The sequence below is a fragment of the Plodia interpunctella genome, chromosome 15 (assembly GCF_027563975.2).
Source record: "Plodia interpunctella isolate USDA-ARS_2022_Savannah chromosome 15, ilPloInte3.2, whole genome shotgun sequence".
Lineage (NCBI taxonomy): Eukaryota > Metazoa > Arthropoda > Insecta > Lepidoptera > Pyralidae > Plodia > Plodia interpunctella.
The window spans coordinates 6,129,550-6,153,478 of NC_071308.1; the positions used below are offsets into that span (position 1 = coordinate 6,129,550).

General features: G+C 34.3%; 2 protein-coding genes across 2 annotated transcripts; one reads left to right on the forward strand and one right to left on the reverse strand.

The window, feature by feature from the left end:
* The first annotated feature begins 1,781 nt into the window (after positions 1 to 1,781).
* On the forward strand, positions 1,782 to 5,490 carry LOC128675868 (G-patch domain and KOW motifs-containing protein-like). Its single transcript, XM_053755606.1, has 6 exons — positions 1,782 to 2,110; positions 2,227 to 2,521; positions 2,858 to 2,946; positions 3,505 to 3,682; positions 4,251 to 4,383; positions 4,993 to 5,490. The coding sequence occupies exons 1-6, from the start codon at positions 1,992 to 1,994 to the stop codon at positions 5,454 to 5,456; spliced, it is 1,278 nt and encodes a 425-aa protein (XP_053611581.1). The 5' UTR covers positions 1,782 to 1,991; the 3' UTR covers positions 5,457 to 5,490.
* A 2,471-nt stretch (positions 5,491 to 7,961) lies between these two features.
* Positions 7,962 to 22,850, reverse strand: LOC128675869 (uncharacterized protein). The gene is made up of 3 exons (XM_053755609.2): positions 22,414 to 22,850; positions 20,738 to 20,759; positions 7,962 to 10,791 (listed from the first exon to the last, which is right to left on the reverse strand). The coding sequence occupies exons 1-3, from the start codon at positions 22,573 to 22,575 to the stop codon at positions 10,658 to 10,660; spliced, it is 318 nt and encodes a 105-aa protein (XP_053611584.1). The 5' UTR covers positions 22,576 to 22,850; the 3' UTR covers positions 7,962 to 10,657.
* Positions 22,851 to 23,929: the final 1,079 nt, after the last annotated feature.

Genomic DNA, 23,929 nt, shown 5'->3' on the forward strand with positions numbered 1-23,929 from the left:
ATTTTAAAATCATCGTCATTTCTACACTTTAATGGACACATGCCAGCTAAAAGCATGCTTATATCCCCCGTAGATAATTTAAAAGTATATATTAGCACTAGCTGATGCCCGCGACTTCGTTCGCGTGGCCGCACAATTTTTGGGGAAAAAGAGGTACTTTAGGTACCCAATTCGAAAAGAAGACACAATTCGATGCGATTTTTAGTGTTATATAGGGGATGGTATACCTTAAAATCTGAACGTTGCTTACAACCCGAGATATTTACAATAAGTTATTAGCGGACGCACTTAGGTACATGCACAACAAAAAATGAACGCGAGGGAAAAAAGGGATAGACAAAACTTAGGCATCAAGTGAACGGAACCATACAATATTCATGTAATACGACATATAATAAGGAAAAATAAGAAAAAGTTGGTACTTAAGCAATATAACAATTTATTGTCTCATTTCTATAGCAAATAAATCGCAGCTGGTTCACAAAGCATTCGGGTGCAGATTATGGATTAAACAGAAGTTACATCTACACTTCTTATATGAGATATTATACATTTCAGGCCTACTCAACATATGGAATACCTACTGTTGTCTAAGAATTAATATGGAATTACAGAATTATTGGAATCATCATCCGCCTATTCTATCCTTCAACTACTCAATTATTTATTTTTAATTTAAAGGTAGAAAACCTGGAATAAAACACATAGGGTATTTTTATCCCGAAATTCCGACGGGAGCCAAGCCCCAGGGCGCAGATTGTATAATGCATAAACAAACGTCTTAACTACCTCAAATTTTTTAGGGTTTCTTATTTGGTTCTAGCCAAAAAAAAGATTAAATGAGTCAGTAACATGTTCCGCATTATCTTTACTTTATGAATCGGAGCAATATCATGTCGATATTGTCGTGGAAATATTTCATTTTGTTTGTTCGCGGGCCTCCGTCCCGTGCGATGAAACGGTTGCTTTATAACATTGCACTAAATAACTTTCACAATTTGTTTACTATTGTTTACTAAGACTAGCTACGCGCTCAAATTTTCCATGGCTATAAATTCCTTTTTTTTCAGGTAAAATAATTAAAATATTAGAATTATTATACTTCTATCAATACATAATTAATGTAAAATATTTAATTAAAGATCTGGCATGTGGGTCCACCGTAAAATTAAATAAATCCATATCCTTTCTAGGCATCTGATAGACAACAATAGCATTCCCTAGGAGAATTGACATCTGGAAGGCAACTTGTAAAATCACTGCGGAATATTAAACATTTTAAGATTTATTTACGATTATCCTGACCTGACCTTAGCTTTGCGGCATCACAAGCCCCGAGTATAACCGGTAACACGCAGGGAGGAGAGAAATAGTCCAGATTATGATAGTAGGTAATATTTTTATACATACTTACACATTACAATACAATAGCAATATTTAAAATTTCTTCTGTAACTAATTCTGTACAAAAGTATGCGGTTTTAGTGGTTTTCTACGACTAATATTGAAGAGCCGGGAGTAATCTCCATAATTTAGTACAATTGTAACGTAGTTTTAACACAGAGATAACAACAAATGTTTTTATATCTGTGAGTTTTAAGCATATTTTTAGAGTAGATGTATGGTACATAAACATTTTGTCCGGCACAATACGGTTGTCGAGGCAGCCGGGCGTGATCCAGCTGCTGGACAGACAAAATGTTTGCTGGGCGGGCCCCAATCAAAGCTACAAACAACAAATTCACAAAAAAAAAAAAATGCTGTCACTGTCGCGGTACCATTTTATTGTCAAAGTCAAAAACATCAAAATATAAAAAGCAAGCAGAAAAGCTTTTAATATTTATCATTGATTTTATTTCGATTTGAAATGAAATGAAATAAACTTGTTTAAAGGTAGTTCATGTGTATTTCTTATTTTTAATTAGGTCTAGTAAAATTGCTACAAACGCGTGAAAATATTAAAATTTCGTTCCTGTAACGAAAAACTTAAGATGGAGGGAAAGAAAATATCGTTTGGCTTTATGAAAACAAAGAAAGCTGAAAAGGCTCCAGTCCAAGAGAAGCGGGAATTCATAGAATGTGTTGAGGAGAAATCAATAAAAGTCGTTGGGTACGTATTTTTTATAAAATAAATTATAAAAACGTGATTTCTAATATCATAATTCTGTTGTTGTAGTTGTATTTAATTGCTACAGTTGCATTATGCTATGATTCACATCTTTTCAGTGGAGGCGAAATCAAAGACGAAACACCTTTAGTTATTCCCATGAAACCAAATACACTTATCACGGCTGAGAGACTGAAAAAAATCGCTGAAGAAGTCGAGAGTGCTATGAACGAACCAGACCCTGGTGAGAAACCAATTGAAGACAGCAAAGCTGAAGAAAAACCTCCAGATGAAACATTAGATCAAATGGCTGTAAGGGAACTGTTACAAGAGGCTAAAAAAGAAAAAAAACTGGAATCAGTAGAGCTGACAGTTCCAGTGCCTGCTAAACCAATAATGGATGGTGAGAAAGAGGTAAAAATATGTTATATTATTAACTTTAATTATTACTCTGATTTCATACATAAGAACAAAATGGGCTTTAATCTGTATGTTTAGTTGGTACTGGATATTAACTTCAATTATTACTTCTTACATGTTATCCAGCCAGTGATGATTTCACTTAAAAGTATTACAAACATGCATCTCCACAATCTATCACATTCTGTAAGGCTATAATTTACTTCATATCCTATCAAGTCAAGTATGACATTAAAATTTGCAAGGTCCAATACCTCACCCATGTTGGTGGTTGTTAATAATACTATACCGCTAAAAAAAAAGCTAATTTTGTTTTAATAAAAATTTCAGTCCTCTTTAGAAGACTATGAAGCAGTGCCTATTCAAGACTTTGGGATGGCTATGTTGCGTGGCATGGGATGGCAACCAAACAAAGACCAGTAAGTAGAATTTTTTTATCATTTTCATTTTACTTTAATTACATCACTAAAGACAGTAGAAGTCTAGTAATTACTGTTTTCGGGTCTCATTTACTGTTCTCACAAATGTCAATTCAGCACTGTATTTTATACATAGGGTGTATGTATAACAGACACAATAAAAACTAAGATCATTTTCTATTAACTTGAGACAGTATTCATTATATTATTATAAATTTCAAGAGATTATGGAAGTTGTACTCATTTGATTAATTTACAAACTTCAGTTTTATCATACACCAATAAAAACCTTTATTCAAGTAATAGACATTAAATTATTCAAATACCTGTTATGACTGAGCTGAAGCTTTTAAACATGCCAAAGGAGCATCATGACTAATCTTTTCACTATTGCAATTTAAAGAATTTATAAATTTGTTACCTATCCTAAGTTAATTAAAAACTTTTTTTTTTATTCTGTCTCCAACAAAATGGAATTTCCCTATGAGTCTGGCAGTCGACAAAAAATAGATTTAAAACTCTAGTTATTATTAAAAATGTCTTCATGTTATGTTTCAGATCAAAATACAAGCAGCCTCAGCTTCGTCCGAAGGGTCTCGGGTTAGGGGCAGATAAAGTTGTATCCGAGAACCAGAAGAAAAAGGCAACTAAAGACAACAATCAAGAAGAGCTGTCTATAGTCAAGAATTCCTATGTGAAGATAACCACTGGGAAATATAGCAGGTATTATGGAAAGGTAATTAAAATTTTAATGTTTTTTTACCTTCTTTAATACATGTGTGTCATTGAGTTTGCCAAATGTCTCAGATCTACTTTGGGGCCAACTCAATCTGGGCGTTTTGTCCATATATATTTATCTATTTTATATGTTTCTAGTTTGGGATGGATAAAAAAACAAATACAAATGCATACATCTGTATTGTTTTTTTAGGGCTATGCTAATTTTGTCTTGAGTACAAAACTTCCAGAAGGTAACTTATGTCATTTTGCCCTTCGAATTCACTTAACTAATAAACACATCAATCAGCATTCCTAGTTGTCAACACCTTATCATCCTTGATGACATCAAACTGGCACTTCTTGGGTTTGCCCCTACTGCCAGGGCCAGGCGGGAGTGGCACGGCCAGACATTTGTTTCCTAATTTGCCGCTCTGCGCAAGACGTGGCCGTACCAGCGCAGGCGGCGCTCTTGAAGTTTGTCTGCTATGTCACAGACATAAAGACTGTCGAATGTGACTCATACTGATACTCCTAATACTTTTCGTTTTTCATTTCATGAAGTTTCTTTTGAACATACATTTCAGGTTGTAAGTCTGGACGAAGATAATGGCAGAGTTATGGTTGACATCCCAATCAAAAAGGAAACTGTCAGTTTGAGTGAATTCATGATGCATCCAGTGAACAAGTCTGAGTTTGATAAAGAATCCAAAGTGATAAGTAAGTTTATTTTAACTTATTAACTTCATCTTATGTACAAAAAAATCTAGATAAATATTTTGACTATGACTTGAAGCACTATAAATAAAATGCTATGCTGAAGTTGAATATATTTTGTGTAATTTCTAAGAGGAAATTATATTATACTAGCTGAAATGTTTTACACAAGTTTAATTGAGACAATATATTACTATGATAAGTATGACTTGATGGTACATCTAGGAACAGCTCCAGACGTAGGGACTCCTCAATGTTTTACTGCACGGACATGAGTTTTTGTCACACACTGAATGCAATAAGATCTCTCTGACAACAATAAAATCTTGTGTCAGAAATTACATTTTTGTAAAAAACTTATTTTAAACATTATATTGACAGTCCAAGTATTGCAACTTGTTTAGTCATAAAAGACTCCTAAGTTTTTATTGGTTTCTGCCCACAGATGCCATTGAGGACTTATCTCTTGTCGTCCAGAATTGTTTGTCTATGTCCTCTTTACGAAGGGGATTATGATTCAAGGTACAAAACTTGGACAAACATACACTGGTGTGAATAGTTATGTGTAAATATATTTTTATATTATTTTCATATGTTGTCGCGTTGTTTCAGACCCCAATTCATTTGAGGAGTACAAGAGAAATGAAAAAGTATCACAAAATTCTTCCAAAAACGGATCGCCCAAAGTTGAAAGAGATGGTTCTACAAGCAAAAAAGATTTAGATAAAAATGACAGAAAGGAATCCAATAAATACTACAAAAGTAGAGAAAAAGATAACTCGAACGGAAGGAGTAGAGATAAAGAGAGACATAAAAGAGCTTCTTCTAGCAGTGAAGACAGATCTCGTAGAAGAAAGAAGGAGAAGAAGAGATACAGTAGCAATGATTCCTTAAGTTCTCTTTCTGATGACAAAAGGAAAAACAAAAAACGCCACAGCAGTAGTGACTCGGATTCTCCAAGGGATAGGAGAAAGAGAACTCCGGACGGAAAGAGAGATATTGATAAAAAACGTAAGGGGAAGAAGAAGAAGAGAGATAGAGACCGCTCTCCTAACTACAGGAAGCATAGGAAATAAGCTTTAAGTGAAAATAAATCATTATTAAGTAAGATTCCGATGTTTTTTATTTCATAACTTTAAATTGAATAAAATTAACCGCCGGCTACTACGCCGATGCGAACAACAATGAATAACATTGCGTAGTTTGTGTGAGTGCTTTTATTTACCGCATTTATTATTGAAAACCAGCATTGTATGCCGAATTCGCCAAAGTTTGGCGAACTGTTCAGCATTAGTGAATAGTCGGCAAAACCAAAGCATGCAGCGCCATCTGGTAAAGAATTATACTTTCTTTGTACTTTTTATGCCTGCTTCACACTCGCCGAACTCAGACACATGCCGACGCGAATGCGTGAACATTGCATAGTTGAGTGCTTTTATTTACTGTAATGAGAAACCAGCAATGTATACATATAAATTGCGCCAAATTGTTCGACAACTGTGAAGCCGGCTTTAGATTGAAAAAAGGGGAAAAAATATTTTAGTACAGTTAACTACTGGTAGAAGGAAGTACGATTAACTAGCCAAAAAATAATAGACTATCGGACTAGACTAGGAAATTGATACAATATTTTTCATACTAATAAAATATTATTAATAAAAATTTTTAAGTAACCGACAAGGAATGCAAAAGAAAGAGCCTTGCTCCATTGCGCTCCGTCGTCGTCCGTCACGTTGACATCTGTCGACGCCCACGTACGTCAACATACGTCAGTGTCAAAACCTTTATAGAAAACAACAGAATCACGAGATGCTGCGTGATCGCAACGGGGCACGACTAAACAATGGGACATGGCTCATAGACGCTAGTGTAAATGGTTTGTCCAGCACTTATTTATATTTAGCCTCTCAATGATCCTATTTAGTCATTGATTGGAACATGCTGATAGCTAAATTGTTATAAGTTATATTATACAATAATAATAACTATTCATACAATAATATTAACTTATTCACTTCACTTCCTGTCAATGAAGTGTTCTTCTAATACTCATGAGGTTTGTTTTCATGATTTTTCTGTTCTCTTTAGGTTGCTTGTGTGTTATTTAGGGCGTTTCGACCGGTGCAGCTGCGATGTCATTACAATCCGTAAATTTTCTTGAAGAAGAAATCATTTCAAATAAAATTGACGTTAACAGTTACAGTTTAATTATGTTATATATTTAATTTTTAAAAATTGTAATAAATGAATAAATAAATAAATAAGTATATTAGGACAAATCACACAGATTGAGCTAGCCCCAAAGTAAGTTCGAGACGTGTTATAGGATACTAACTCAACGACACTATATTTTATAACAAGTGCATTTATAGATAAACATTCAAGACCCGGCCCATCAGAAAAATATCATTTACATTATGACCCGACCGGGGATCGAACCTGGTACCTCTCGGTTCAGAGGCAAGCACTTTACCACTGCGCCATCGAGGTCGTCAATGACAGCGTGGCCGCACATCATTGCTCTAAACTTTTTATTGAGACAAGAAAAGGTTTTGTAGGTATTTAAACGAAATATTAATTGCAAAAAAGGCTCGATCGTTGACCTATTTCCTTGTATCTTGAGGACGTGACCCTACCCTACTTATTGCTAGGACAGACCTTGCTCGCACGTTTCTATTTCGTTTTACCTGTACCGCTGATGAATCTAATGATAAATACCATTTTCCTGTTTTGATTGAGCTCGACTTTTCATGTTTACTTGATTGGATTCTCAGGCGGAAAACGTTTTTTTCGCAAAATGTCCCCTAGTCGTTATCTGTTTCGCAAAATATAGGTATCTTTTGATCAATAAGATATTATTTCCTTTTAAACTATTTGAAATCAATTCTGAGATCGCAATGAACCATTAGAATTCAGGTATTTATCACTAAAATACTCACAGCTATATCTGTTTACAAACTTATCACTAGCATACCTACATACAACCTACCGAATTCCCTCAAACGTGATCGATAAACATAGGTATTGTTACCAATAAAAAATACTGTCATTATCCCACTATGATTACTTACACTGTGACACTATTAAATGTTAGTAACAGATTAATGAAATTTTCTTTACCAAATATGCTAAGGGCGCAGTTGTAGAAGCTCGCACCGGGCGCAAGAAACGCTAGTTACAGCATTGCTTCCACTTGGATTCAGCGACTTGATCGAGACCGGAGACATTATTCTTATCTGAGTAGATAAATAGGTTTCTTATAACAGCATTTAAATTCAAATGCCTTTTGTCTTTGATATGCATTTATTCAAGCATGGTTTGACGTGCTTTCATTGAATTTCAAATTTGTGTAGCCTGCAAGATAAATTTTAATAAGTACTTAGTTACAGTCTGTCGAGACAGTGAAAAGACGATATTTTTTGCCATTGCAATACAAATAAATCAAAATTGGTTGATATACACACAGTGTTGCCAGCCAACAGGAGACAGCGCTCCCATATTTAATTTCTTCTCTTTGCCACAGATTACATAATAGCCCAGTAACTGCGAAGCCCGGGACTGGAACCAAATTAAAAAAACAATTAATTTACAAAATGATTTAATCTGAGAATACCGGTTAAGTTTACACCGGAAGTGAAGATTACAGGCAGGATATCACATTTAACATTTATTAACACAGACAAATCCACATTAAATAGGTATGTAGAAGAATTTTATAGGTTTTGTTAGTCAAATACTTCACAAAAAATAAGACAATTTTTTTATTATCAATCCACGTGAGAGAGATACAAGCTCTTATTTTATGTAAAATTTAGATAATGTTTTATCTCTTTAGAGCCATTGCCCCATTTCTCCGTTACGCTCCGTCATGTCCGTCGACGGATCAACGCAGAAACAACACGAATGGCGTAGAAATTTTATGAAATTTCGATGTACGTTAACGTACGTCGTGTCAAAACCTATAGAAAACAACGGAGCTACAACGTGCTGCGTCATCGCAATAGGGCATAATGGCTCTTAAAGACATAATCTACTTACACATTATTTTTTTTCTACATTCAATAAACTTACAAATCCTTAATATATGATTATTACAGTAACCTTTAGAAAATTTAGATATACTTAAGTTAATAAAATAATACGAAAAATACAAAATATTGAGCGTTAACTGATCCATTGCTTTTTAATGTCGGCTCCACACTGTTCGCCGAACTTGGCGAATTCGGCATACATTGCTGGTTTTTCATTTCGGTAAACGAAAGAACTTGCATGTCGTCTGCAATCTGACAAGTAAGTATCTGTCTAAGTAAGTTCGTCGATAGTATGTAGGCGGCACAATATTCAGCACAACACACAGTTAACTCCTGTATCGAAAATATTTTATCAATAACTAGCTAAATTAAATAAATTGTAACTAGGTAGGTTTTGGTTTAATTATTCGTTTCATTATAGGATAAAACCTAACTTATAAAAACCGTTTTCTGGCCAAAACATACTCTGTTGAAAAACGACTTAACAATTTATTATTTTTAATTTGTGCTACGCACGCGCTACACTGAATTTTTTGACCCATTACCCATCGAAAAATACTACTACCTTTTAAGTTTAAATATTACATAAGTACTTATATATTATCCTTAATCTTTCGAAAGGTCTTTTTAACTCTTGTACGATAACTGTGAAACAATTCTGTTCAGAAAGAACTTAAAAATCCAATATATTTGTATACAACTAATTATAAACATTCAAAAAGGCTTAGGTAGATTGGACAGTATACACACGTAGGGTTTGATACAGTAAAGTTCCTTAATATTGCTAAATACATGTCTTACGAACTATAAGCGTCTTCACACCGATCAAAATACATCATGTTGTATTATTAATTTTAAAGAGACTACAGGAAGACCACAAGGGTTGTGGGTGGCCCTAACTTATTATACCTACTCTGACCATTGAGAAGTGTAATTCATAGAGGCACAGCTAAAGAACGCTTCACAGGGTTGGGGCCAGAGCGTCCAGATTTATAAATCCAGAATTTACGGTCCCGCTTTTTTTTATTTAGAAATAGAAATAAATGTATTCATAACATAGGTACTAATATACATCACAGGAAATGTTAATATTATCAAAATGTTAATATTACAAAGGTAGGTACATTAAATATGCTACAAAAGGTACCACTCAGCTTGTGCCGTGACGAAGAGCCCTGATTTTCAGTGATACCAAACAAGATGGCGCTACCAGAAAAGAGTTTGCAAGATAAATCCGCGAAACTTACACAATTATATTATAGCAAACAAAAACGACACCGTCATAGGTGTACTATAAGCACAAAGGATATAAATTAGGTAGATAATTAAATTTTTCTCATGATAGCATAACAGACACAACAAATACCAAGGTTGCTAATGGCATCTATATATATGAGTTGTACTTACTTTAAATATGTATTTGGTATTAAATATATAACCCTTTAAGCGCAATCAGATCAGAGATTCAGAGCCACCCAAGGAATTTACACCAATTTTTGGGAAGTTAGGTTACACGTCTACCTATTGCTGCGACACTGCTGCGAGCAGCTACAAAGCAAGGGGACACTTGTACACGTCTAAAAAAACAATTTATTAGTACCACAAAATTTAAGAAATCACTAATAGTTTTTTTTAACATGCACAAGGAAGATATGCGCGTATGTTGCATTACTTAACTTTTTTTATATTCGTATTTCAATCATCTTTAGATAATATATTATTCAACTTTTCTTATCGATATGCGATTATATCAATCGTTTTATTACAAAAGTATCAAGTATTTTATATATATCTAAGTATTTATTTAAGTATCTATAAAATACTAATTCTTAAGTAGTATATTTGATCCAAGAGTTACTTATTTGATGAGAATACTGACACTTTATTGTTTTTCTATTAGCCAATTTTTTAATTTATTATTTTAAATTCTTTGAATTACATTTAAAATGATTATCTGAAAATATTTTACTGATTAATATGGATGGTACCTATAATAGTATTATCAGTATATATTTTTTTATACCTTTCTGCGTATGATGGATGTAATACAATAAGATCCATACTCATCATACATGTAATAGTAAATTAGTTTATCACCAGCCAGTATGTTCAATGGAAATTCATTCGCTGGAAAAGTGGCCGGAATTCAAATTAAAAAAACAAATAAAATATTTAAATTTAGAATATGATTCGCTACTAAAGTTGCCGCATTCTCGATTGTTCTTGTTTGGTGAGATGTGATCGGGTTAGCGCTTAGTGAACGGGTTGTTGCGAGCAGTGGTCCTTGCTGCTGCAGCGGCGGTCTGCGTACAATTACATAGGGCGTCGAACATGCGGAGCACAAAACCTCGCGCCCGGCCGAGACGCCTCTTCAGGTTACCTGGAACAAATAGTAGGGTTTATGTTAATATTTTTTTCTTTGGAATAGGGAGGCAAACGGGTTATCTGATAGTATAATGTCGCTGCCCAGAAGAACAAAAAAAATGATCATGGTAAGCCTAGCATAATAGGTAGGTGTCAACATTGTAAATATTGATTTTTTTCGGCATTATATCTTTTCACCAGTGGGCTTTCCAAAATGCTAGCAAGTTGTAGTTTTGATAATTAGTTTAAAATATAACGTGAAAAAGTGCCTGTGTAGTCTGATTTTAATTTTTGAATACATGCTTTGATTTTGAACGGCATCACAGTATTGGCATAGACTTATAATCTCTATCCTTTAGATCTATGGGAGGATATGAGAGTTGGGGAATGGCCCTATTTTAAGGCGCCGCAGTCTCATTACGCGGTGTGCTGAATTTGAAAAAATCTCTTTGGTTTCTTTCCTTTCGAGTGTGCTAATGCTAACACTGGTATCAGATTGACTTTAGGTTAAGCTAGGCTTTCAGGTCATAAAGGGTGGAAACTTTAGGACCAACTGATATTATCATAAGATAAGCCGCGCTAATTCAGCCGTGATTCAGCGGCATGACTCATGAGTCATGAAATTTATTCCTCGTCGTATGCATTTGAATAAGATTTATTTATCTAACACAAGTTTTTAGTGTCGTCAAGTAGATCTTTTTTTCTTTGAACGTATGACATAAATATAGTCTCGTTCGTGCAGATTCTAATCAGTTGAAGGGTCGATCGTAGGGAGCCTAGATGGACAAATTGTCATAATGAAACTGAGTAAACGTGACAGTGGAACTTCTTTTTAACCCCCGACGCACAAAGAGGGGTGTTGTAAGTTTAACTGTCTGTGGCATCTTAGCTCCCAAACGGATGAACCGATTTCCGTTTAGTTTTTTTTGTGTCATAGATAATTTTATCTCGAGTGTTCTTAGCCATGTTTCATGAAAAATCAGTTCAGCCGTTCAAAAGTTGTAGCGAAATGAATATTGAAAGTAGGGGTTCTTTTTAATTTGTCTAATTTGTTAATTTGTTATAATATGTAAGAATGTAATATTCTTGAGGCGGTACATTCCCTCAAACAAGTTCAGAAGAAATAATAAGGTACTCACGAGTGCTCAGAAGTTAAGAGATACTTGCCTGTAAGGGCTGTCGATTCTGCCCTGTTTATATGTTTTATTTTTTTTGTTTGTAAGCCGACTGCTTTGATGTCCCTTATTTTGAAACCATACTTATCGTCGTCAACTTTTATCCGACTACAGGAAAAGAGATTGTTTGCTTTTGCTTTTAATGATTTTATTTGTTGTTAACTAACTTGTACCCACAGTTTCGCCTGCATGATTTTCCAATGGGAACTGGAAATTTCCCGGAATAAAAAGTCTGTAGCCTATATCCTTCTCTGGTATAAAATAAAATGTATAAATGCGAATACGAAACGCGATAATCAACAGCAACATTTAATATTTTTTAGTTCTCATTGTATAAATAAAACTGTTTTTGACTCCAACACTTGTGACGTCACCTGTAATACATAATCCTGTAATACATAACATAATCACATACAAGTCTCGTTCTTTTTTGTTTTGGTTTGACACGTGGAAAAAAGTATCAGATTTGACTTGGCAAATATCCTTATTACATGTATGAGAAATTTCAAGACGATTGATTAAGTAGAGAAAGCGTGAATATGTAACAAAGAAACAAACTTACTTTGATGATTATACAACCACACCTCAGTTGCACACTATTTTAAGTCACCAAATCTAGCCGCCGCTATAAAAGGGACAACACAATCAAATTATGTGGCATAAAGAGTATATTACCAGCATTTGTACTAAGGCGATAGCTTTATGTTATGTCCCTCCGACACGCTACCCTGAGGCGAGGGTTTGATTTAGATCATAAGGGAAGGGGTTGTCTGGGAATTGAAGGGATGCTCCGAACATTTTCCTGTTTCTAAAAATCCATACTGCGATTTTACAGCACTACATCGTTCCATGCAAGGTAATTTGATATACTGTTGACTGTGCACAATACGTTGATATTGATAAAAGAAATAAGTGCTATATTTTTTTTTTAAATTTAAAATTTTATTTATAGAAATTCTGACACGTTATTGACCTACACAAACATTTTTTTTTGATGTTATTGCATTACATACCGATGGTTTTTGTATAGGTATCGTGATAATATACTTATTTTCCATCGCGTGCTTCGTCGTAAACTAGGGCCTCGTTTATTGATCTCGGCACACCCAAGCAACGTTCTTATTTGCCTTGCAAATGCCATTTGTGATAAAATAAATAATATATTACATGGAATAATGTGAAATTTCTCTTCATTGCGCTGGCGACATCGTAATTTAATGTGCTCGGCGCCCCAACGATTTTTAATTTGTATTGCCATGATTATTATTTAGTTTTTATGTAGTGGCGTAGCTATCGGAAAATCTGACTGGGCCATATACTGTTCGGGTCTCTGAGCGTTGATGCCCAACGCTCAGAGGCCCCTTGGACACTATAATAAAAAATTAATAATTTGACGACCTCGGTGGCGTAGTGGTAAAGTTCTTGCCACTGAACCGAGAGGTCCCGGGTTCGATCCCTGGTCGGGTCATGATGGAAAATGATCTTTTTCTGATTGAGCCGGGTCTTGGATGTTTATCTATTTATGTATTTGTTATAAAATATAGTATCGTTGAGTAAGTATCCCATAACACAAGTCTCGAACTTACTTTGGGGCTAGCTCAACCTGTGTAATTTGTCCTAATATAAAAAAAAAAAAATTAAAAAAATTAATTCAGAAAAAAAAACATATTACAGCAAAATAAGTTAAAAATAAATTATTAAAACTATACCTACCTATATCTAATACAGGCCAGCAATGTTTTTTTCAATGCAAATTCTTCTTTTTTGCAGATAGCTTTAAAAAAAATTTTTTTTTGTTCCTCTTCGATATTTTTCAAAAAATAGCTACCTACTTATTAGCATAACACGAAATTGAATTTTATTACTGTGTTTGTGCCAAATAAGCATTTCTCCCCGGCGAGTTGCTACGAATAATATTTGTTCATGGGAACTTTACAGATCTGACGAGACAATATCGTAAATATCTCGAAGCATACTGTTAAAATGTTTGCAACTGTTATCTAGAACGTAAACAAAAGATAGTTATCACCAAGTATCCATATGCAAATATCGCCAAGATAAACTAAGGTCGTTGGACAAAAAGGCTACACTGAGACAAATTTTCATCATAGAATATACAAAAAGGGAATTTCACAGCCCAACAGAGGCCTTTCTGCTGAATACAATTGAATATAACATGGATTTATATCCATTCCGGGTTCTTACACAAGCGTGTAAGAACGAAAGGGATAAATATTTGATAGAAGATGGGAAAACTTATTCGCCAAATTTTCCACTCGAATACTATTATTGTTTTGCGGTACGTTATCTATACAAAGAATGTAGAAAATGTATTTGTTTGTCCATCTTTCTGATCAAGTCGGAGTATTGGATTGAGGTGATTTTAGTTGATAAGCTTAAGAGTGACATAGGCCATTTTTGCCGCGGACAACATTAAGTAGGATTTTTTTAAAGAAGTGTGCATAAATAATACTTTTAGGGCCTGACATGTCTGCCCGCATCCTATCCAGTTCTCCACCTTTCCAACAATCCATACAAAAATATTATACGTTATAACACGTTTATTATTCTGTCTTGACAAGAAAGAAGTACATCTGTCGTGTTTCAAGCTTTCAACTGGTTGTCCCGTGGTTGGTACTACTATTCTTTTCTACACACAACTGAGGGGGCTATTGGGACGGGGAAAAACAAAATAACTGTCAAGATCGTCTTTCATTTCAACTCTTTTTCAGAATCTAATGGAAACAAATCATGAAATATGCTAACATTTGCAAAATAATAGGTAATTTGTACCTTTGTTATTTTAAATAGCATTGTTCTATTTCCGCGAAGAAAAGACATTTTTCTGTAACAATAACGACCCACTACATTGTCGCACGTTAACATCATGTGTTACAAAAAACACAACACATGAACTACCTACAACACATAAAGATATCATACTTCTAAGTGCTTATTATCAAATGCTTAACTGTAACCGATTGGTACCAGGTTCAAATAGGAACCTAATAGGTATTAGAAATTACGAAAGTTTGTGAGGATGTACCTATGTGTTTGTTTGTTACTCTTTCATTAAAAACCTATTGGACCGATTGTTATGAAATTTTATACACGTGTAGAATATAACCTGGAATATACACATATAGGGGTACTTTTTATCCCGAAATTCCCACGAGAGCGAAACCCCGGAGCGCAGCTAGTTATAAATAATGTCGGTACTACTAGTATATATTTTTTCTGGTAACATTTTCAGTACTAATACTATTTATACTTGTAAGTTGTAATATTCAGAGCAATGTATTTGAAAAATACGTGTTCATCCACACAATAGGCACATCAGCCATTGTAGCTACATCATTATGCCGTGGGCTATTAGTAGTCATTTTTATCGAGTTCGTATCTGTCGGTACATTAATTTTCATGGCTTTAACAATAACTGTTTTCATTTTCACAGAGAACTTTGTTCTGTGTAGGAAGGTTTCTTTATTTTTCTTCGCGTCTATAGTATGTGAGTCACAATATAGTAGGTATTATACAGTGTTATACAAATATTGTGACTCAGGTAGTATATAATATAGGTACTAAAAGTAATTTACAAAAATCTATATCGTTTCGTCGGCTCTAATTAGGTAAAACAATCGATAACATTTTTATTGACCTATGACATTATGTTTATTTGTTTGTGTGTCTGCATTTTCTCTAATCTAAAATATTGCATTTTCTCTAAGCACGAAGTAGTCCGTCCTCTCTTTTGGAAGAGTATTTGAGTATTACTTATATTGAACTTCTTCTTGGACCTCCACACAGTATTATACCAACGGATTTATAACGATTTTAGGTAGGGACTAAAAGGTTGTGTGCTGTTTGATGTGCTACTAAGTATTTAGTTACAGTCTAAAATATGACTATGAATTAAGTAAGTAGATCAAAATCAGTTCATCCATAACGTACGATGCCACAAACGGACATACATATACGAATCTATAACGCCCCTCTACCGTCAGGGGTTAAAAGCAAAATATGTAAATAAAATAAAAGTATCGATCTACAGACTGACAAGGATATTTGGCTCGGTGACAAAAACCGACAATTATCAAAACTATAAAATAAATATATAACCGACAATAGTCAAAATTTATACCAAATAATATCTACTTATAATTTTTATTTACTTTATCCGTATGTATGTATGTATAATATATTTATATACTTTTATATTTTAGGTTACACACTGATCCTTGTTTCATATATCATTATAACATATTATATTCCGTGTCCATCTCAACCTTGACGTTGGCAAAATCATCGTTTTGGCGAACGATGAAGCCATGAAATTAAAAAAAAAACATAGACAGCAAATCCGTCAAGTCTTTACAAAGGACCATGGAATTAGTAGGTACTACCGAGTACCTATTATTTCCATGCAAAGGGCTTATCTCTTAAAGGAATTTCCTTCAGTCAACCAAATGTCTGAAAAGATTAAACTGTCGTAACGTAAAATAAAAACTGTAGACTGTACATTGTTCATTAAACAAAAAATAATTAGATATGTATGCCAGAATATCATAAACAGTTATTTATATTCACCTCGTAACCCATCTAATGACTTAATGGACACTAACAATTACGATTGGGCCATCAATACTGTTACTGAAGTAATAAAAGCCAACTTTATCACAGTGGTATTGTCATTTATCATTATTTATAACATAATTAATAAAAAAATAACGTTAACTTTTTAATTTCGTGAAAACACGTAAGTAGGTATTTATACTACGGCTACCTACACGTATGTATGTTAGTTTTGATTTAGTTGTAGGCTATTTTTTTAAATTGATGAAGACACGTTTTGGTAAGAAATACATTACTTACTTATACTATTTTCATCGGTTAGTTTGGACTCTACTCGTGATAAGCATATGAAACCTCGAACAAAAATCAATAATCTTGCAAAGATATTTATCATTGAACCCATGTAGTTATTAGTTGTTAACTTATAATGTTTGTATAATTCGTTTGTAATATGGAAATATTATTAATTTTGAAAGCACTTAATTAAACAGAGGCATGTCAGTCAAGTTACTTAGTAGATATGTAGAAAAATATCCTTGGAAGAACAAAATATTGTTTTTCCATTTTCTTCTTTATCAAGAACATCATTAAAATTCAAAACAACAACAAACGAGTCTGGAAAGTTAAAAACGAAAAAGTGTTTCTTTGAACTCTGCATTGATTTGGGAGCGACGTCACCCTTGACATTCATGGGTGGAAAGTCAAATGAAAATTAAAATAGACGTTGAAAGGACTACGAGGAGTAAGGATCGACGACGCGTGCTTTCCTAGCTTTTATTTTGTTTTGTACTGTCGCCCACATTTTTATAAAAATATTATACTTACTTAATATATTCATATGTCATTCAGTTTCTTGGCACCTAAACATTACCCTTAATTGATCCTCCTCAATATATATGTCACTAGATGTTGCCCGGGGCTTCGTTCTCATTGAATTTTCGAATTTTGAGATAAAGTATAGCCTATAGCAATCATGGATAACGTACCTTTCTAATGGTGAACGAATTCTTGTAATCGGTTCGGTAGTTCCGGAGATTACCCACCTCAAACATACAAACTCACAAAGTCACAAACGCTTACCTCTAATAATAATAATAGTATAGATATACACAACAAAATAGTTAGCAGCAACTTTTGTTGCCAGTGCCGTAAATTCTTATTCACACAAGGGTGTGCCAATGTTGCCCAGGAACAGGACGTAGAAATCGTCAGGCAAAGACCACAAAAAATATCTCCAACTAAATCTATTTACTAACTTTAGTGGCGTAGGGTACATATACAAGCCGATACCTACTAAATTGCCTTAAGTTTGATCGATAAGCATGTTGTTTCTAATAGAAAATACAAGCATTATCTCACTGTAAGCAATTGAATGTTAGTAAGAGATTAAAGAGATTTTCTTTTTCAAATATACGGTGAGAACCCAATTTCTCGAGCTTTTAAAGTGAAGCCGGTGCGTACCGGCTAATATGGCATTCTTTGCCAATAATGATATACAACAAAAAACCTAATAGCGAAGTTGTAGATGCACGAAACGCTAGTTACAGCAATGTTTATTTGTGTCATTGGTGTGAAGATCACAGTCTCGGAGGTTTTAGTTTCTAGTAGTAATGCTTTCATACAAATAATATGTATTCAATAAGATACGTTATGGCCCTGATATATTTGGTGCTTTGGAGTGGGCCTGCTTTTAACTTCATAAGATTGAAACTTGTATGCAAAGGCTCTATCTCAGCTGGCTATGCTACTCATTGTCTTTAGATTTCTTGGGGCGGAGGTAAAAAACTGACTGCTGCTACCTGCATCCCTCTTGCTACATACATATACATTATAATAAGTTATTACATTATACCTATCTGGATGGTTTGTTTGTATTTATCAATTGTACCTTCCTGAAGTGACTCCAAGCCCAGTTGAATTTAGTTCACATATGTCGTGTGAATGTCACATGTCATCTACAGTTTACAGATATCATTATTTAATATGGAAATAATGCGAGCATGAAATGGCCACGTGAATAACAAAATACATTTCCATTCAAATCATTATAACGGACAGGGTAACTTCGTAAGATGTTGTTATAACTTTTTCAAGGATCTCTCGATGCTTTCAAGATGAGTTTACTCAAACAAAAAACAATTTGTTTAAAAAAACCTACTTATTTAATTTACCGAACCGAAGTAGGTAAAGAGCAGGGCACCTAAATATGTTCCAAATGGCACCATACGAGTATAACCCACTTTGAGTATAATCTGCGATGGCTCATCATCTTCTTTCAAAAACCCACAAAGTAGATTCGCTAGTGAAGTAGATTAATCAGCAATATTCTGTTTATCTAGATCGTTTAAATAGCATTTTATATTTTGAATTACCTACTGCGCCTAAACCTGACAATATTTATAATTATTTTCATAATAACGTGGACCTCGGTGTCGAGACTCTAAAGCGCGAGAATGGCCACCATTACTCTAGATACAGGCACATTAAAGTTACAGAGTATGCATAAGCCAAATCTCTTAAACGTGCATCTTGCGGTTTTATGTAGTAAGAAACAATTCTCCATTATTAAATGTCTAGCGGAAACAATTGTCGCATCGGATATGAGGAGTTTCCGTCGCGACATTGCGTGGTTTTACTCTCGACAATAAGAAATGAATATTCGTTTGAGGAAGGTTTGAGGTAAGCGGCCGTAAAAGTACCTACTCTCATAGGTACAGCACTTAGCCAGCTCATAAAGTTAAAGTGAAAATTTATCTCTTTTATGTCTATGTGCTAGCATAGTAGGTGCATTATCCAAAGCTGGTATTTTCTTTAATTTCCAAATGAGTAGAGTGATTCATTCTTTACTTTACTGACTTCCCAAGACAAGTAATAGTACAATTATCGTAGTGGATTTTTGAATATGTTGTTCAACGTCATTAGCATATTTAGCCTTTCCTACTGCTTATGTATAGTCAACTTCATGTCAAGTTATATAAGTCTGCATGGGTCTCTAAGCGTCGCTTAATAGCAGCGAATTTGCAATGAATTTATACAGTCTCTGCTACAGAAGTAAATGTTTATCGTGCTTCAAAATTTTATGTCAATTAGTATGGTGCTTGGTTAGGTACTCTACAACAATATGTTGCAACATATCGAACTCTTCACCATTGTGTGATTAAGTTGTTACCAGACATAAGTAGATATGTTATGTAGTAACCGCCGGCAGAAAGGGTGAGCAAAAAACTGTTAGCTTGATGTCGTTAAGGAGAATATGCTAATGCTACAAGTTAATTATGATTAAGTATAGCATGTAATGTACCTAATGAAGTGTGTATTTTTGTGGAGAAAATAAAGATTTTTTCTCCTTAACGTTACACGGCATTATTATGTTGGTACGCATTACTATACGCATTTCTAGCCGCGGGTCCAAAGCCAATATTGAAGAGGCCTTTATGTACCTTTTTATTCTAAAATGAGATAACTGCATCTGTAGAGATCTATCCCTTGATGTACCATCGGGGAACATCAACGGACAGTCCTCCACAGCTGCTAGTCTATTGCCGAGAAGGGCTATGTGTATAGGGATGTAGTGGGCTAAATTTCTGGTTTATGTATTCATTTAGTATGTATTCATCGGAATCGGGATACGATCATATAAGAGAGAGAGAGAGAAACTCCGAATGTTATTTTACCTATTATCAAACTAAGATTAGTTTTATAAACGCAATATAGTCTTATAAACGCAAAATTACTCCCATCCTGCTCTATCTATACTTCGTCTCTTAAAGTTCCAATATTCTCTAACTTTATAATCGGAAAACTTCCAGAAAGTGGCTTTTCTTGTTCAAGACACTTTGCAAAAGTACCTAATATATTTTTTCTTGGAGGCACTTTCCATAATAGACTACGGAACCTTAGTATGGGACCGTGACCAGTGGTATCACGTTGAATTTTAATAAGCAATTTTACTAAACTAAGTATTACATAAAGGAGAAAAAGCTTCCTGCTCGTTGTATTTTTTATTTAACTTACCTTCACTAAATACCCTAACGGATGTGATTTATTCCAGAATATATTACCTATGCGTTTACTGATCTATGCTTGAAAAGGTATGAAAGTATTGAAACATTAAAACTCATATACTTTTACCTACGTTTGCCCAAAGATTTTTTTCATAACATTTCTACCTAGGAATTTATATATAAATAATATTTCATAATATCCTCAACTTACCCGCAGCAGGGTCCTGGACATCCTGAAACAAGGAGGAAAACCGGGTTAATATAACAACACTATATATGTAAGTTAATGAAAATATCTATACGTTTATTTGCAGAAGCGCAATTTATAACCACAGAAATGATGATGAATTTTGTAATTCAATTTATGTGAAGCATACTTATTCTATTAATGATGCGACGGCTTATATAAGAACCTACTAACTTATTTTTGTAATACTTTTCATGTACAATATAAGGATATGCTCAGCAGGCTAAATGTATTTAAGTATAGTGAAAATGTATGTACTGACGACCTTCCTCTATAGCATAGTGGTCACCTCGCCCTTCCGTTATTTAATGGCCCCGGGTTCGATTCCGATTGTGGGCACAAATAGTTATACTTTGCGATCAATCACATTACTCTGTGTTTGTATCCATCGCTCGCAAAGATTTTCGTGGACCACTGGGAGTTGGAAATTTGGTCCTGCCTGATAGTTCCACTATTTTGTAAATAAATAAAACATCAATTTTAACTTTTTGACTAATGTTAAAGTTAGTGTTAAGGTGATCCATAAGATAAATTTTTAGTGCACTGAATAGATTGCTAAAATATTTTTTTGCAATTCGAATCGCAAATTCTAGTTCTGTGAGAGCAAAACCAAGTAGGTATATATAAGCCTAAATACTTCTAGTGTAGCTAGAATTATTTGAATTGTATTTGCATATAATTGAGTTCTCAACAATTTTAATTACGTAGTAAAGTAAAGCACGTTTTATGTTAAACAAAGTTAAAAATAGATACGACATTACATTAAAAAGAAAATAATGATAGTAGTAGAACTAGCTATTTGCATAACTTACTGTTGGTTAGATAATGCAGTAGGTAAGTATACTAGATAATAACAGTTTGTAAAGAAAATTGTGCAGAAACAAAAGGTGATTGAAATTAGCTCACGCTATTGAGGAGATGTGTATACGCCACAGACCATTTATTTATTTCTATTTCACGAAGCCTTTTATAGGTTGAGCAATTTTCTGGCAATATAGCGATTATGAAATCAATTCCACAATCCCTAAATCCTAAATCAATTTCATTTCTCTCTCTGCCTATCGAACCGAGAGTTAATTAACAGTTCAAATTAACCTTTCATCTATATCTACTTAAGTACTTGTTTGAGTTAATTTAGAAACTGCTGGTACCTTGCCAATTGTCGTACAATCGATCAAACATATCTGTTATCAGATACATAAGTATATAGAATATGTCGTAAATATAATCCCGTAAACATCAATATAGTTTTACCTAAATATACACCTTATCGCTTTATTGGTCGAGATAATAATGATACAAGTTCATTCAATGAAAACCCTCTGTTTACTGCGTACAGTGATTTTTAATGCCGAAACTTTTACATCTGATGTTATACCTCGTCTAATCTTACATCAATTAATAAATAATGTGAGGTCACTGATTGCTCTAGCTAATGAAAATGTTGATGCAAGTGTGAAAAATAATTTGAAAACAATTCTGAAAAAATGAGCATGCAAACGAATCGCGTGTTCCAATATTCATGATAAAAACAGCGCTGCTATTGAAGAAGCCGGATAGCGTTAGCGGCTACGGCACTGTTAACACTTACCGCCCTATCAATCCCTCGTTCGTTCGCAAAAATATACATTAATACTTACGAATTTACTTCTGTCTTTCTCTTTTTGTTTAAGCTCAGCCTCTTTTTTGGCCTGTTGGATGAGTTCGTCTACGAACTCTGTGGCTTCGCGTAGTTTCTGCGGATCGCTTTTGAATGCTGCTATCCTTTCAGCCAGAGCTGTTGCATCAGTGTCTTGAATCATTTTGGGCACAGGTGTAAACAGTCACGATATAACTTCACAAATTGCGGTATTTAGAATGTTCTTTGCATAGTAAAGCGAGGGGTGGTGTTCTTTCACTTGATTCGTTGGGGTCTTGTGGTTTGAGGGGCGATGTCAGTCATAATTGTGTTGGGTTCTTTGTGGGGGTGACTTAGTGCGGAAGCGCGCGTTTTGTTCGGCGGCGACGGAGTAACTGGCGGCCGGGCGGCGACGGAGCCCCGTGCTCCGATCATGCGCTGACGGATGGTGGCACCGATGTACCTCTCTTTACTGTGGATGTACTCCCTTTAGATTAAACCTAATCGCTGTCTCTCAACGATCGGTGGGATGCACATGCGGCCTGCACTCGGGTCATGCTCGTGTATGTAATTTGATTTCTATTAGAGGTAGTTACCGACTATATAGTTACTGTGTGCTTTCCTTAGCAATAAATATATGGAGAAAACTACATCATACGATGTTTTATATTTTTCCTAAAGCGAACAACTTGTCCCTGTTTATATTCGATAGCTATAATATAACACCATGTGGAACTTATTGCTATAGCAATGAAGTTTAACAGTTCCTATTTTCTGTGTAATTTTTGGGGGGCACTATTGGGCACTATTGACAACATTCGCCTACTTAATTGGATTAAAGAGTAACGCAGCAGCATCATGAAAATCAATTGTTTTCAAAGAGAAAAATGGCATTCGCATCTCATTCTCGTGAGCGATACAAATAAGACATACAGACAAATAAAAAAACAGCTATTTGTAGCAAAGGACTCGTTTTTGGTTATTTATCAACGCTGTAACATGTAAATATCATTGTTTGATATATTCAAACGACGTGTTGCGGAGAAGCACGGCTGACCCTTTCATGCAAATGTGTTTATACCCACTGTAGCCATACTACCGTTTATTTTTAGCGAGTAGTAAAATGGTGTGAATACGTAAGTACCTAAATCTACATCGTTACGCAATAATAGATAGTACCTACACCTACAATACTTTTTTCTAAGTAGAATTTTCCCCAAAGAAATCGGAATTCTTTTTACATTTCCGGTACAAAAATAAATATTAGTAAGTAATTTTGACGGTGCCTTTTGAAGAACGGAGTTTCCTTCAACATCTGCTACCTAGTTACATTGGATAAAAAAAACAGGTCAATGTATCTAGTATCTACTTAAGTACCTACTTTTCACCTAATCATTCTATTCAGGTCAACCTTAAGGTTATGGTAAAATTAGTCATTTTCTAGTGTGACGAACGTATAGTAATTATGGGCTTAATTTATAATAAATAAATAAATAATAATAAATATGTGTGATTTGTCCTAATATATTATTAGGACA